Raw genomic sequence first — 13,680 nt, 5'->3', positions numbered from 1 at the left:
GGAACTACAGCTCCCGGCGGCCTCCGCGGCCGCTCCCCCTCCTCCCCCCGCGGCTTCCGGTCGGCCCGGGGATGGCGCGGTGCTAAAAGGCGCGGGGCGCGCGGCGGCGCGCGCGGGCCTCCTAGCGCCATGTACAGGTACCGGGACACGGGCGTACAGGGATACTGGGATACGGAGACACGGGGACGGGGGTCTCGCTGGCGGGCTGCGCGTGAGCCCTCGCGGGAGGAGGGCGTGGGTCCCCCCAGCTGCTTAGGGGTGGTGGGCTGTGCGGGGGGACCCCGGGCGCTGGGAGCGGGAATGGGACCCCAGGGGAGCGGGAGCAGGTCCTGGGAGAGCGGGAGCGGGTTCTTGAGCGCGGATGCGGTGTGGGGCCACACGTGTGCGTGTGTGTGCGCGCCCCCGGGGTGCGGGACGTGCGCGGGATCCCCGGGCCGCTTCTCTCCCGCCCGCAGCGGCGGCAGTCGGGATCGAACGCCTGCCGTTCCCCCCGTCCATCCCGCCCCGCTGCCCGTGCGGGGGTCCCAGCCTGACCCGGTTTTGGGGGCTGTGAGGCCGCCGCGAGGGTCGAGCCGTGCCCGCCGCCTCCGTCGGTCCCCTCGCCCGCCCCATCCGGGAACGGGGCGCGCTCAATCCCTGGCGGGATCTCACCCCGAATGTGCCAGACCGAGAACACGCCTGCTTGTGGCCGTTGCTGGTGCTTCCTGTGCCCACAGATCCCCCGTTTAATCGCCCCGCGTGTGGATGTGGGTTACGTGTGAGTTTGAAATGCTGCCGTGCGACCGTCCCCGTCGTGTGTTCGGTCGGTCTGGCGGTACCCTCAGAGCCTGTGGGTTTTGTTCTGTCTGCAGGAAACACCTCCAGGAGATCCCATCCTCCAGCACTAATGTTTCCACCAGCTTGGACTGGGACTCCAGCAAGAACCCGGAGTTGCTCTCGAGCATGGGAGTGTCTGTCCTTAAGAAAGACAAGCTGGGCAACGAAAACACGCCGCAAGACCTGCTGGTGTCATCAGGCTGTCCTGCTCCAAAACGGCAGAAGGGGTTTGTTATTGTGCGCCGGCCGTGGCTGCTCCGAGAGGCAGAGCCAGGTACGATCACCCTGGTCCGGGTTCTGCTCATGCTTCAGTAGAGGTGGAGAGTGGGCATCACAAGTTGCCACTGCCTTATTGTTTGCTTTTTTTGCTCTTACCCAGCAGAATGTCACTTTTAGATCTAGTGGCTTTCAGGCCTGGGTTGATAAACCCTGTTTTATGTAAGCCTTTAAACAAGGGTGGTGTGTCTGGCTCCAGAACTGTGGCCAATGAAAAGCATGGATCTCTCCTGCCTAGTCCTGACAGCTCCTGTCTGTGTGCTGGGGATTTGTGCCGCATGTTCCCGTGTCTGTCTGCTGTTGCTGTGTGGGACATGGGTGGCACCTTGGCCCAGCAGGGCCTGTTGCAAATGAATGTTTTAAGGTTGCTTGAAGAATCACTGGCAAAGGTATCAGCAAAAGCAGGTTTAATATAAAAATGAAAGCACAATGAAGTTCATTGGCATTGTTCACTCTACTGCTTACTAGGTGGTTAAAGCACGCAGAGGAAAAGCAAACTAAGATCTAAAATCAATCACTCAAAAAACAAAGTCAGCCCAAAAAATAGCTATGTCAAGGCACAAGATTGAGTAGACACCCTGGCTAAACTTGAGCCCCAGAACTGACCAACAGTTTAGGCCTAAAAGTTTAACAGTACTTAACAGCACTTAATTGATAGCTTCAGTTAATTTAACAAAGGATTCATATAGAATTTACTATGGGCACAGCAGTAACTCACTTATAGGCATAACTTACAGATCTAAAGTATTTGAGAATCTAAGAGAGCGACATTCATAGTACATTTGCTTTAGCTTGTTCACTCTCAGAGGCACACAGGCCTGAAAGAGTATCCACCTGTGAAAAATTCCCCTTGAGTTCAGTGAAGGACTCATGTCAGATGCCTTTGCATCTTCTCAATGGGCAAAGGGTTGAGCCTCAAATACTGCATGTATCAGCCCAGGATCTGTCATCATCGTTTAGTGGTCCACCAAGTATAGCAAATTTGAGAGTTTGCTGGCTCTGAGAGGCCCCCCTCAGAGGGAGATGCTGGTCACAGCCTGCTGTGGTCCAGGAGACCTCAAAAGGAACAGAAGCACAAGTGGTGTTCCTGCAGTAGCAGGGATGAATGAGGAGAGGAGTAGGAAAACCCATCTTATTGATAAAGGATTGATGCCACCAGCAGAATTTTGTTTTTATTCGACCATGGGGCAAATTCTATGTACCTAGCCTGCCAGAGTCAGATGGGCTTCATCTAATCTAGCAAGGGCAGAAGGACTCTAGCCCATAAGTTGTCAGGGTGATCAGGAGGGCTTTAAACTAGGTTTGAAGGGGGAAGGGGTTGAAACCAGGTTCTCCAGAGATGAGCCTAAGGGTGGAAAGCCAGAGTTAGAAGTGAAATCAGCAGCCCAGCTGAAGTGCATGCACACCAATGCACACAGCATGGGTAACAAACAAGAGGAGCTGGAAGCCATCGTGCAGCAGGAAAGCTGTGATGTAGTCGCCATCACGGAAACGTGGTGGGATGACTCGCATGACTGGAGTGCTGCCATGGGTGGCTACAAGCTCTTCAGAAGGGAAAGGCAGGGTAAGAGAGGTGGAGGGGTGGCTCTGTATGTTAGAGAGCCTCTTGACTCTGTAGAACTTGAAGTCAGTAACAGTAAGGTTGAGTGCCTGTGGATCAGAATCAGGGGGAAGGCCAACATGGATGACATCCTGGTGGGAGTCTGTTACAGACCACCCAACCAGGATGATGAGGGTGATGAATTATTCTACAAGCAGCTGGCAGATGTCTCAAAATCACCAGCCCTTGTTCCCTGGGGTGGTTTTAACCTGCTGGATGTCTGCTGGGAACTCCACACAGTGTAGAGGAGGCAGTCTAGGAGATTCCTAGAGCATATAGAGGATAATTTCCTGCTCCAGCTGGTAAATGAGCCTACCAGGGGTGGGGCCCATCTAGACCCTCTGTTCACAAACAGAGAGGGGCTGGTGGGAGATGTAGTAGTTGGAGGCCATCGGGGGCACAGTGACCATGAAATAATAGAGTTTTCAATACTCAGGGATGCAAGGAGGGCCATCAGTAAAACCTCTGCGTTGGACTTCTGGTGGGCAGATTTTAGCCTACTCAGAAGACTAGTTCAGAGTGTACCCTGGGAAACAACCCTTGAAAACAAAGGGGTACAGGAGGGATGGTCATGCTTCAAGAAGCAAGTCTTGAACGCACAGGAGCAGGCTGTCCCAGTGTGCTGAAAGGCAAGCTGGGGGGGGAAGATGGCCAGCCTGGCTGAACAGGGAGATTTTGAAGGAAATTAGGGGAAAAAAGAGGGCTTACCGACTATGGAAAAAAGGGCTGGCTACTCAGGAAGAGTTTAGGAATATAGTTAGGTCATGCAGAAAGAAAATTAGAGAGACAAAGGCACAATTTCAACTCAATCCAGGCACTTCAGTTATGGATAACAAGAAAAGCTTTTACAGATACATCAATAACAAAAGGAGGGGCAAGGAAAACCTCCATTCTTTGTTGGACACGAGGGGGAACATAGTTATCAAAGATGAGGAAAAGGCTGAGATATTTAACACCTTCTTTGCCTCAGTTTTCAACAGTAAGACAGGTTGTCCTCAGGACAACTGGCTTCCAGAACTGGTAGACAGAGACAGGAAGCCAAATAACCCCCCTGTAATCCAGGAGGGAACATTTAGCAACCTGCTGAGCCACTTGGATCCTCACAAGTCAATGGGACCAGATGGGATCCATCCAAGGGTGATGAGGGAGCTGGCAGGAGAGCTTGCCAAGCCGCTCTCCGTCATTTACCAACAGTCTTGGCTCACTGGGGAGGTCCCAGATGATTGGAAGTTAGTGAATGTCACACCAATCCACAAAAAGGGCCAGAAGGAGGACCCAGGAAACTACAGGCCTGTCAGCCTGACCTCAGTGCCTGGCAAGGTTATGGAGCAGATCATCCGAAGTGCAGTCCCGCAGCACCTACAGGATTCTGCATAGCTCACCTTGGGCTCTCTTCTGGGACCCTTGCATGTATAGGAAGAGTGGGCATTTCAGAAGGGAAAAAAATAAAAGAGGATCACACAAGCCTTAGAATAGAAAAGCAGTAACTAAGATGCTCGTTTCCCAAATGAGTATGTGAATAATGATTATTGTCATTTTTATCAGTAAAATTGTTTTTCCGTGGCTTTAGTACATATAGAGAGTTGATATTATGTGAACTTTTGCATTTGCCAGGCATGACTATGCAGAGATGGTAATAATATCTTCCTACACTGAAGAGCTGAAAGGGGGATGAATAGTGGGCTGATGTCTGTATAGCCTAGAGAGGTTGTAGAGGTGCTTTTAACAGCCAAACCAAACAAGGCATCTGATCAGCAGGCAAGAATGAACCAGCTTTAACCAGAGTGTGTTTTGCTCTTTCCCTAAAGGTGTTTCTCTGGATGCGCTTCCAGATGAATTACTTTTGGCAATCTTTGCATATTTGCCCCTAAAGGACTTGCTAAAAGTTTCAGTGATTTGCAAGAGATGGCATCGTCTTTCGTAAGTATTATTTCTCATAATTTAGTACTAAGGAAACCTTCATTTCTATGGATTGTTAAATGATATGGTTGTAACCTTGTTAATTCAGGTATAATTCAGTTTATGCCATAGGTGGGTTATATGGATGTATAATCAAAAGATGCTTCACATATTTTAACATAATTATAGTCTATTAAATAGTTTTCCCTCCTTTCAGTCTTTTTTTTGGCACTGAAAACTTTCTGTGGTTGTTGTGACCCTTTTGAACTCACTAACAAGTAAAATTCTATGCCTCAGGTTCGATGAATCTCTCTGGCAGACTCTTGATCTGACTGGTGGGAATCTGCTGCCAGGAGTGCTTGGACACTTGCTGCCCGCAGGTGTTACTGTATTCCGCTGCCCAAGAGCCTGTATTGGGAATCCATTGTTTAAAACAACCGAGTAAGGCTTTTTCTGCATGTTCTGGATCCTGAAACCCTGTCTCAAATATTCACAGTTTTTCTGTGTAGTTTTGGTTTTAAGGTAGTAGCAACCAGTAGCAGTATTTGTGCTATCTGTGGTCTGTGGAAGTGCTGATCAGTGGTTAGGCGTGTGTTGGAACAGGAGAATCTGCATTCACCTGTCAGCTATTTAAAACCAAGCCAACGTGATTTTTTGAAAGTATCGAGTGTTATAATGCACTTGCAGTTCATGTCTTGTAGAACCAAGAATCGTCACCATCTCCAGCATTTTATGTCCCATTTATATGGGACACCCAAAAAAAAAATTATTTAACTGCAGCAGGGTAGACTTTCAGGTGTTATAAGGAATCGTGAATGTCTGGAATATGAGTTCTGTGGTTTTGTCTGGTAGCTTAGCAGTAGGCCCAGTGAGCTTAGTCATATACTCAGTGTGCAGCTGAACACAACAATAGAACTAGTTTGTGCAAGTTTGTATGGTTTTAGTGTGTGGGATATATTTGTGAAGCCTATTTTAATGCAATTTTAGTAACTTGACTTTTTCCTTTTTTTTTTTTAGACTTCTCAGACTTCAGTACCTGGATTTGTCAAACTGCACAATGTCTGTTGCGGATCTCCAGAGTATTCTTTGTCTGTGTGAAAGACTGCAGAACCTCAGCTTGGAGGGACTAGTGCTTTCTGACAACATCATCAAGTGAGTGACATGTTTCGAAATATTCAGTAAATACCTTCTGTTTTGTGCCATCGTTTTGTGCAGGCTAGTGAAAGAATGAAGTGGAGAGTTGTTCCTTGTGAAGTCTGTAGAAATGCCAGTTTTAGGCACCTAACAGGGCAAGCTGGCAGGCTAGATGAGCTGCCTGTTCCTGTCTTCCAAGAGATGAGGCGAAGATGAAACACCCCTGTAGAAAAGTGTGTCTTGGTGCCATTTTTTTTTTCCAATTCCCCAGAGTAGGAGGAGGTTGGAGAAACTGCTCGTCTCCCTAGGGTTTGTGTCCATTGGCTGTTCTCACATCCAAGCTGCACGGCAGAGCTACTTTTATTTTCCCACTTTTGTGCTCCCAAGAGAACTGTGTGTTTGGTATGCAGGTTCTCTTCTATTTTAAGGGCTCTGAGTGGCTCTACCACCAGATGCTCATTGTGCTTTTGCACTATTGTTGACTTCTTTGTTGAACTTCACTCTGAGGTTGTGGAAAATTACAGATTCTGTCAAGCAGATGAACTGTTTTTTTGGTTATACTGAAAAGACACTCATGGGTGTGCAGTCAGTCTCCTGTTCAGTCACATCAGGTGATTGTGGAGGTGCCAGGACCATAGGTCAGATGGCAGAGATTCTGGCTGTCCTGCTTTCTGATGCCTTCCTCACTCCAGAGAGGGGGAACCAGACAGAAATCAATATAGTTTGGCTTTTGATACCAGGTGAAAACTATGTGAAAATTGCATACTAATCAAGCAGTAATGATGGAATTTTATTGCCTTGTGTACAAATGTAGATACTGCATGTAAGTTTTTCCAGGTTTTGCCAAATGCATGTCTGCTCTAGTCTTGCAAACAAATGTGTTCAGAGGATGCTATTTGGACATGTTTTGTTCTAGAATAACCTCCGTCTTGCAGAGGGATGACATCAGAAATGGGACTGTTGCTTTGTCTTTTGTTGAGGTATAGTCATCTCTGATAAGCTGTGGTGTGTGTTTATTGGCATACAACAGAAGAAGGTGAAAAGAAATCTTTTCCTTGTAAACTTCATAGTTTATAAACATGCAGACTTGGCAGGAATGTCAAGTAAATAGACAGATATCCCTTTCAATGTTGTGCTTTGATTCAGCAAGTACAGAGTTGAGACCCTTAGTGACTCAGGTTTGTCAGTTGATTAAAGATGCAGTACTGCTTGTTTAGTGAGTCACTCCGTGCCTGGGATCCTAGCTCTTAAAAATAATGGCACATCCTAGCAATGCAAGCAATGTTCCAACATTTAAATTTTATCAGACTTTTTTTTTCCCTCCACAGGAGCATTGCTAGGAATCCCAATTTGATACGACTAAATCTTTGCGGGTGCTCAGGGTTCTCTGCAGAAGCCTTGGAAATGATGTTGAGCAGCTGCTCTGTGTAAGACAAAACCAGTTTTTGCTGTTCCTGCTTGGTGCTATTCCTGAGAAAAAGGATCCTTTTTTTTTTTTTTTTTCCTTGGGCATCCTAGTTATACTTGTATCTAACACCTTTTTTTTATGTGCCTGTTTCTGTTCCTAAATGCCTAACAGTTGAATGTTAGCAGAATAGTCAGGTAGTTTCTCTCCATCAAGCTATTTTCTTCCGTAATAGCAAAGATGCACTTTGGTAGTATTTCCTTAATCATCCTTGTTGGTGGATAAACCCCATTTATGTCCCTTTCATATCCTGTAAATTTGATTTTCTTAACAAAAACAGTATGTGATTCTCACAAAATGGAAGTGTGTGTTTTGAAACTGGAAAGTGGAATCCCAGAGCTCTCTTTGCAATCAGAGTACAGCATGAATACCAGAGAACACTGTGCCTTTACATGGTAGAATAATCCTTCAGTAACCTTCTAGTTCATGAAGCGCTGTGTTCAGATTTACAGCTCTTCAGAGATTAAACCATCTGCTGGCAGGAAGTCATTGAACTGAGCCCCAGTGAGTCTGGGATTTATATCCCAATCTTTCTACTGACTTCCTGTGACACGCTAGACAACGTACTTAATCTTTTCTTCTGCAAAAGCATATTTTTTAATCAAATTGCAAGTTAGTGGACAGCCAAAGCCTTAATCTTTCTTGTTGCTTGGTCTGGTTACTTGGATCATGAGCTCTTTAGAGGATGGCAGTCTGTGCAGTGCACAGAGAATAGCAGATGGCAAACCTGATCCTGGGAATGCTAGTGGCAATTTAACTGTTTTTTCATTTATGTAGAGATTGCCAGCTAAATGCTGTAGTTGTGCATTCCTTGTGTCTTTGTCCTCTGGTTACACCACCTGCACACAGAACAATACTTCATCCAGCCCCATGGTGATAGACTATAGGTAATCAAACACATAAAGAGAGTTAAGCTCACAGCATGAGCAATGTTTATATAAAACTATAAAGTATTTTATGCTAATTAGGATTAATTGGTCATCTGACCAGTGCTAATGATGGATAGTGTTTTTTCCTTTCAATGTGACCATCTGTTCAGTAGTAACAGATTCAGGTCACAAACTCTGATGAAAAGACAGTGTCTCCCTGTGGCAGTCCTTGGAGAGAGACTTCATTCCTAAGATAGTGAATCATTCCAGGTGGAACTGGCTTTGGGAAGTCACTCTAACCCCTTGCCCAGATCAGGATCTAAAATTAGCACTGGCCAGGTTGATGAGGACTTTCTCTGGTTGGATCTTGAAAATATCCAAAGACAGATTCTGCTGAGTAACCTGCTCCATTAATTAGTGCTTAATCGTTGTCATAGCAGAATTTCTACTCATGAATACAGGAACTTGGTAGTAGGCATGTTACAAGTATTTCCTTTAAAAGTATCAACTGTAATAGAAAATATCAGAACTTGACCTGCATTTCATTCTTGTTAACAACTCTTTGTTCATTTGTAAATAGGCTGGAGGAGCTGAACTTGTCCTGGTGTGACTTCACAGCCACACATGTCAAAGCAGCAGTCAGTCATGTTACTTCAGAAGTCACCCAATTAAATTTAAGTGGATACAGAGAGAATCTACAAATAGCAGGTAAATAGCAGCATGACAAATCTTTATCCCATTGTGGGATAAAGCAGCAGGCTTTATATTTTCTTCTGGTTGGCATCCACTCTGTGTATAGAAAAATCATGTACTAACACTGATGTTATGCTCTGTATAGCATGAAGTTGTTGATGTCAGAATCTTACTCGTATTTCTAGCTCAGCCAAGAAGGGTGAGATGATTTTTCTTCCAGTTAAAAGGTATAGCCCTTATTTCTGAAGTAAGTCCTGGAAGCAGGACTTGGTATTTCACTGTGAATTGGCCTTCCATATACTGTTCTTGGAGCTTTCTTAAGGCTTCTACTGTTGTGACTGCTGAAGGCATCTTCCAAAAGAGAACAGTCACAGTAACTGCTTGAGTTTCAGACTGACATACAGATGCCAGTTAATTGAAAGGCAAATAATCTCAGTAATCAACATTTAACTATTTGCTTGCTAATAGTTGTCAGAGGAAAAGTTGTGTAAAGTTGGAGGGTAATAGAAAATGCAGATAAATCTAGATTTGGGGAGAGGGTACAACAAAACTAACCAGAGCGTAGATAAAGAGTGATATTGCTTTGGTGCTAAAGAGAAATTAATTTTCTCAATGAATGAATTTGACAGTAGGACACTAGCTGAAATGCGGGTGGTGACCTCTCTTATTTCTCTTTTAACATCACACAGACCTCGATATGTCTTCTCCTTGTGAGGAAATATGCAAATCTTATCTCAGTCCCAAACCCACAAACAAATATGTTACATAATCTCCTCCACATCAAGAATTTAAACCTTCTGTTGATTGGACCATTAGAGACAACATGCCAACCTCTTCTGTTTGCCAAACACTCAGTGACTTTACTCTGTTTCAGTGCAATATACATGCCATAAGACTTGAATAGCACATTAATCATCATCACTTAGGTATTGTTTTCTTTAGTTTTTGCACATGAATTCTTAAATACCAAAGCTTTCTTGCATGTTGTTTAGCACCTTGCTAATAACAGTGGCTTTTAGATGATACCTGAGCCAGGGGTGAGTCAATGGTATTTGCACACAATGAAAAGGTCTCAAGAATTTACAGTTTAAATCAGGAAAACTGTAATTTTGTCATGAGGAAAGAACTTTCTGTAGGTAGAAATAAGGATGCCTAAACTTGGTGCTCTGAAAGGGTATTTGATGTGTTACTTTTTCACTACATGTAATTATTTCCGGCATCTCACCATTACTATGTCTTGGTAGATTTCACAGAAATATCACTTGAATTACTCCCTTGCTAAGTTGATGGTGCAACTGACTTTTAGGGACACTTCATTGAACTAAATGTATCTGCTTTGCTGAGGATTAAAAGAAGTCCATGTAAGGTATCTTGATAGACAGTCTGTATGCTGTCTTAAGCACGAATCTTTTAAGCAAAAAGTTGAGCTTTAGTTGTGGGGTTCTAGAGAAGATACAAATGAGCATAAATGGAAGTGAGTAGGCTGTATAAAGCATGTTCATCTTGTTACTGAAAGGTGGACTGACTCTGTGTGACTTTTTTCAGATGTGAAAACACTGGTGGAAAGATGTCCTTTTCTTGTCCATTTAGATCTCAGGTAAGATCTGTGCAGCTAGTCCTTAAATCCTTATGGCTCAGGGGATTAGCAATAATATATGATTGCACAGCACTGCACAACCAGAAAATACTACCTATGCTAAAACTACAAAAGATATACTATCTGGCATGACCTAATCTGGAGTCGGTAACTAACTTGAAGATTTCTTTGCTATCTCATCATAAATATTATATACCTACAGGATTGATTAACTAGCAAGTGAGGGTAGTTGATAGGTGGAATGGAAGAAAGCATTTAGATGCCTACAGTTTAGGAGCCGAGCATCCTAGAGAGAGTTTAATTCTTCTCTGATATAATTAGTTACTTGGCTACATAACAGTAAAAAGAAGGGTGTATTTTGGTTTTGACCTAGTCAATGCTCTCTGTGAAGAACTTGTCTATTCTTGGCAGGAGTTCTGCTACAGAGTATCTGTGTGAAGAGAAACTTCTGCTTCACTTGCCCTTCAGTGAAAATCAAAATTCCTCCCCTCACAACATGTATACACTAGAGATGGGTTGCTTCCATATTGAGCAAAAACATACTTCAGTGGTAGAAGTTGATGTTTATTAAATTTCTTGGCCTGAATTTTGGAAATAGCAAATTTACTGCTGCTTTATACCTAAGCCTTTATTTAATGTGCTCTTCTGTACAGTGACAGCATGATGTTAAAGCCTGAGTGCTTCCAGTATTTTCGGAAACTCACGTTCCTCCAACATCTTTGTCTTAGTCGATGTTATCAGATATCACCTGCTGCCTTGGTGTAAGTAATCTCCAAATAGTTTTCGTTTGCTACTCATGCAGAGGGTAAGTTAATTTAAACTTGCTTTATTTTAGGTTTAGAATTGCACGTACTGTTTTGAAAAGCTTACTGGTGTGAGGAATTGTGAATAAAACTGAGATAAAATAAGCTGCTATAGCATGGACTAGGACTGCTAGAGCATGTACCTTTTGAGAATCCAGACTGGAACCAAAGGTGTCTGAGATAATCTCTCAGTGATATCAGTCTGCACTCATGGAACTGGCTGCTCCATGCATGCATTAGTGGCATTCTACCAGTGTTACTCATTACTGGAACTGGAGTTTCCAGTCCTGCCAGTGACCAGTATTGATGTCAAGCACTGGACTTCTGACTATGCAACAAGAGTTGGAAAAGCTGGCAGAGTTGACAGTACCTGTTGACTAGCTAACCTCTGTATATTTTTTGTGAGCACCTTTATCAGTTATTGGTTGCAGCTGAAACACTTAAAGTTACTTGTTTGTGGGGGTTTTCCTGCCTTTTATTAGCATAGAAGCTTTCAATCTCAATACTTTAAGGAAGGATGTCAATCCAAAGGATGGTCAACAACAAGAAAAAAGATTGTGAGTGGAACAGGACTATTAAAAATATGCATCTGAAGAACCTTTCCTGTAGCAGCACGTGCCTGAGCCTTTTGACTTTGTCCAGTAAGATACACAGTTCATATAATGATAGGGAAAATGTAAAGCAGTCAAGAAGCCAAGCCTGGATACTCACCAAAACATTGCCACAGATTGGAAACTGATAGTACCTAGGGGCTTGTTTCCTCTGAACCATACCCTGAAACTTCATCTGGGGCAATTTCTTCCACTTGTTCTAAATTGTTAAGTCCAGGGAAATGAAAGGGGAAGAACCAGTTGGTTTTCAATCTGTGAGAGAGAGATCAGCAAAAAATAATATATTCATCCAGTTTCATGACGTATCAGGACAGAGAACTAGTTTCAATTACATGTGTTTAAGTATTTACCCTTTTCTAAAAATTAGTAGAAATGGAGTTCTCTAGCTTGGGTACAGACTGAAAAAAAGAAAAAAATGGTGTTAGTTTCATGATTAATTTCATATTTTTCTAGAGAACTTGGTGAAATTCAAACGTTGAAGACTCTTCAGGTGTTTGGGATAGTGACTGACAGCTCCCTGCAGCTCCTAGAGGAGGCACTGCCTGCAGTGAAGATCAATCGTTCACACTTTACACCCATTGCAAGGCCAACTGTTGGCAGCAAAAAGAACCATGAGATTTGGGGAATCAAATGCAGATTGACACTGAGAAATCCTAGTTTGTTATGATTTGTACAGTGCACTGGATGCAATGGACACACTGTGCATTGAAGCTCCTTAAAAAACAAAGTGCTGGAGCACCTTTAATCATAGTACTGTTATTGTAAAAAGCATTCTAATTTGGTCTTACACCTTAATGATGTTTCATAGTATTTTGTAGCATTGTTTGTACTTCAAGCCTTTAGAGATCTGATGATCTGTGAGCAATTGTAGAATTTTTCAGGCTTTTTTTTTTCTTTATACAGGGGATCTTTGAAAAAATATCATGAAACAATCACTGTAATTAAACAATGTCAACCTCTAGCAACTGTTGCAAGTTCTGATGCAGCTTTTATTGCACTAAACTGAAGTGTTCTAAAGGTGCTTTTGGTTAACTCTTCCAATTAACTCCTGGAAGAGTTAACTCCTCTTAGTTAACCTTTGGTTAACTCCTGGAACAGCTTGCAGAGGTGTTAGGTATCTTAATAAGGTTTAGTAAGGAATTTGCAGAGCTCAAAGTGAATAAGATATTAAACCTATTCAACTACTTAATTGAACAAAATGCACAGTAAGATGACAAGCTGTAAGCACAACAGAGGACTGAGTCTGAATTTATCAAACTTGAAAACAGTAAATTGGGGATGTCTACACTAAAGCAGGTTAGAGAGCTCAATACCGTACAAGTTAGGAGGCAGCATAAAGGAGCTATAGTAAAGTTTTTACTTAGCAAGCCACAAATGATATTTTTGTCTTCAGTATTGTGCGCTGTTAGCAAAATACAGTCTGAGAAGCCCATTCAGAATTAGCATCTGTAAAAACAGATGTTGGTTATCCATGCTGCTTTCATGTGGTAGTGCTAGGTTTTCTGATTAAATGTTACAGAACCTTAGTGTAGCTTTTGTGATCTCAGATAAAATTTCCTCCAAAGAACAAGATCTTTCAACTGCAACTGATATAGTGGTAGAAATCTTGCAGGAGGAGGGCTCAAATGGTTCTAGATATGACCAAAAAACCAAAACATGGGACTGCAGCATAAGAATGCTGGAGGGAAGAGATGCTTTGGTGCTAGCAAGAAACATCAATTTTCTTTTGTAATAGTTTATGTTTGTAGTAGCACTTCACTTTTTGTATCTGTATCACTAACCACTATTGTCTAGTGTGGATATTTTATTTTTTTAAAAGTCATAGGAAAAGCTGAGTAACTGTCCAAAAAAATTTAAAAAAAAACCAAACCAAATAAAAGGACAGGGACAATTAATGACTTTAACTGAAACTTTCAT

At 43.1% G+C, this 13,680-nt stretch overlaps 1 protein-coding gene across 2 annotated transcripts; it reads left to right on the top strand.

Moving 5' to 3' along the window:
• Positions 1 to 59: 59 nt before the first annotated feature.
• On the top strand, positions 60 to 12,677 carry SKP2 (S-phase kinase associated protein 2). Of its 2 annotated transcripts, XM_027709112.1 has the most exons (10): positions 60 to 137; positions 852 to 1,090; positions 4,501 to 4,612; positions 4,889 to 5,032; positions 5,609 to 5,743; positions 7,054 to 7,152; positions 8,640 to 8,767; positions 10,298 to 10,349; positions 11,003 to 11,110; positions 12,217 to 12,677. In XM_027709112.1, exons 1-10 carry the CDS (start codon positions 130 to 132, stop codon positions 12,428 to 12,430), a joined length of 1,239 nt encoding a protein of 412 aa, XP_027564913.1. In that variant the 5' UTR covers positions 60 to 129; the 3' UTR covers positions 12,431 to 12,677. The 2 variants fall into 2 exon arrangements, with proteins under 2 accessions (XP_027564913.1, XP_027564912.1); XM_027709111.1 differs by lacking the exon at positions 60 to 137 and having other exon boundaries at positions 715 to 1,090.
• The last annotated feature ends 1,003 nt before the right edge of the window (positions 12,678 to 13,680 follow it).

Source organism: Neopelma chrysocephalum, unplaced genomic scaffold, assembly GCF_003984885.1.
Source record: "Neopelma chrysocephalum unplaced genomic scaffold, ASM398488v2 Primary Assembly neopelma1_96688, whole genome shotgun sequence".
NCBI lineage: Eukaryota > Metazoa > Chordata > Aves > Passeriformes > Pipridae > Neopelma > Neopelma chrysocephalum.
The sequence above is the reverse complement of the archived record's forward strand: the minus strand, read 5'-3'. Positions and strand labels throughout refer to the sequence as shown.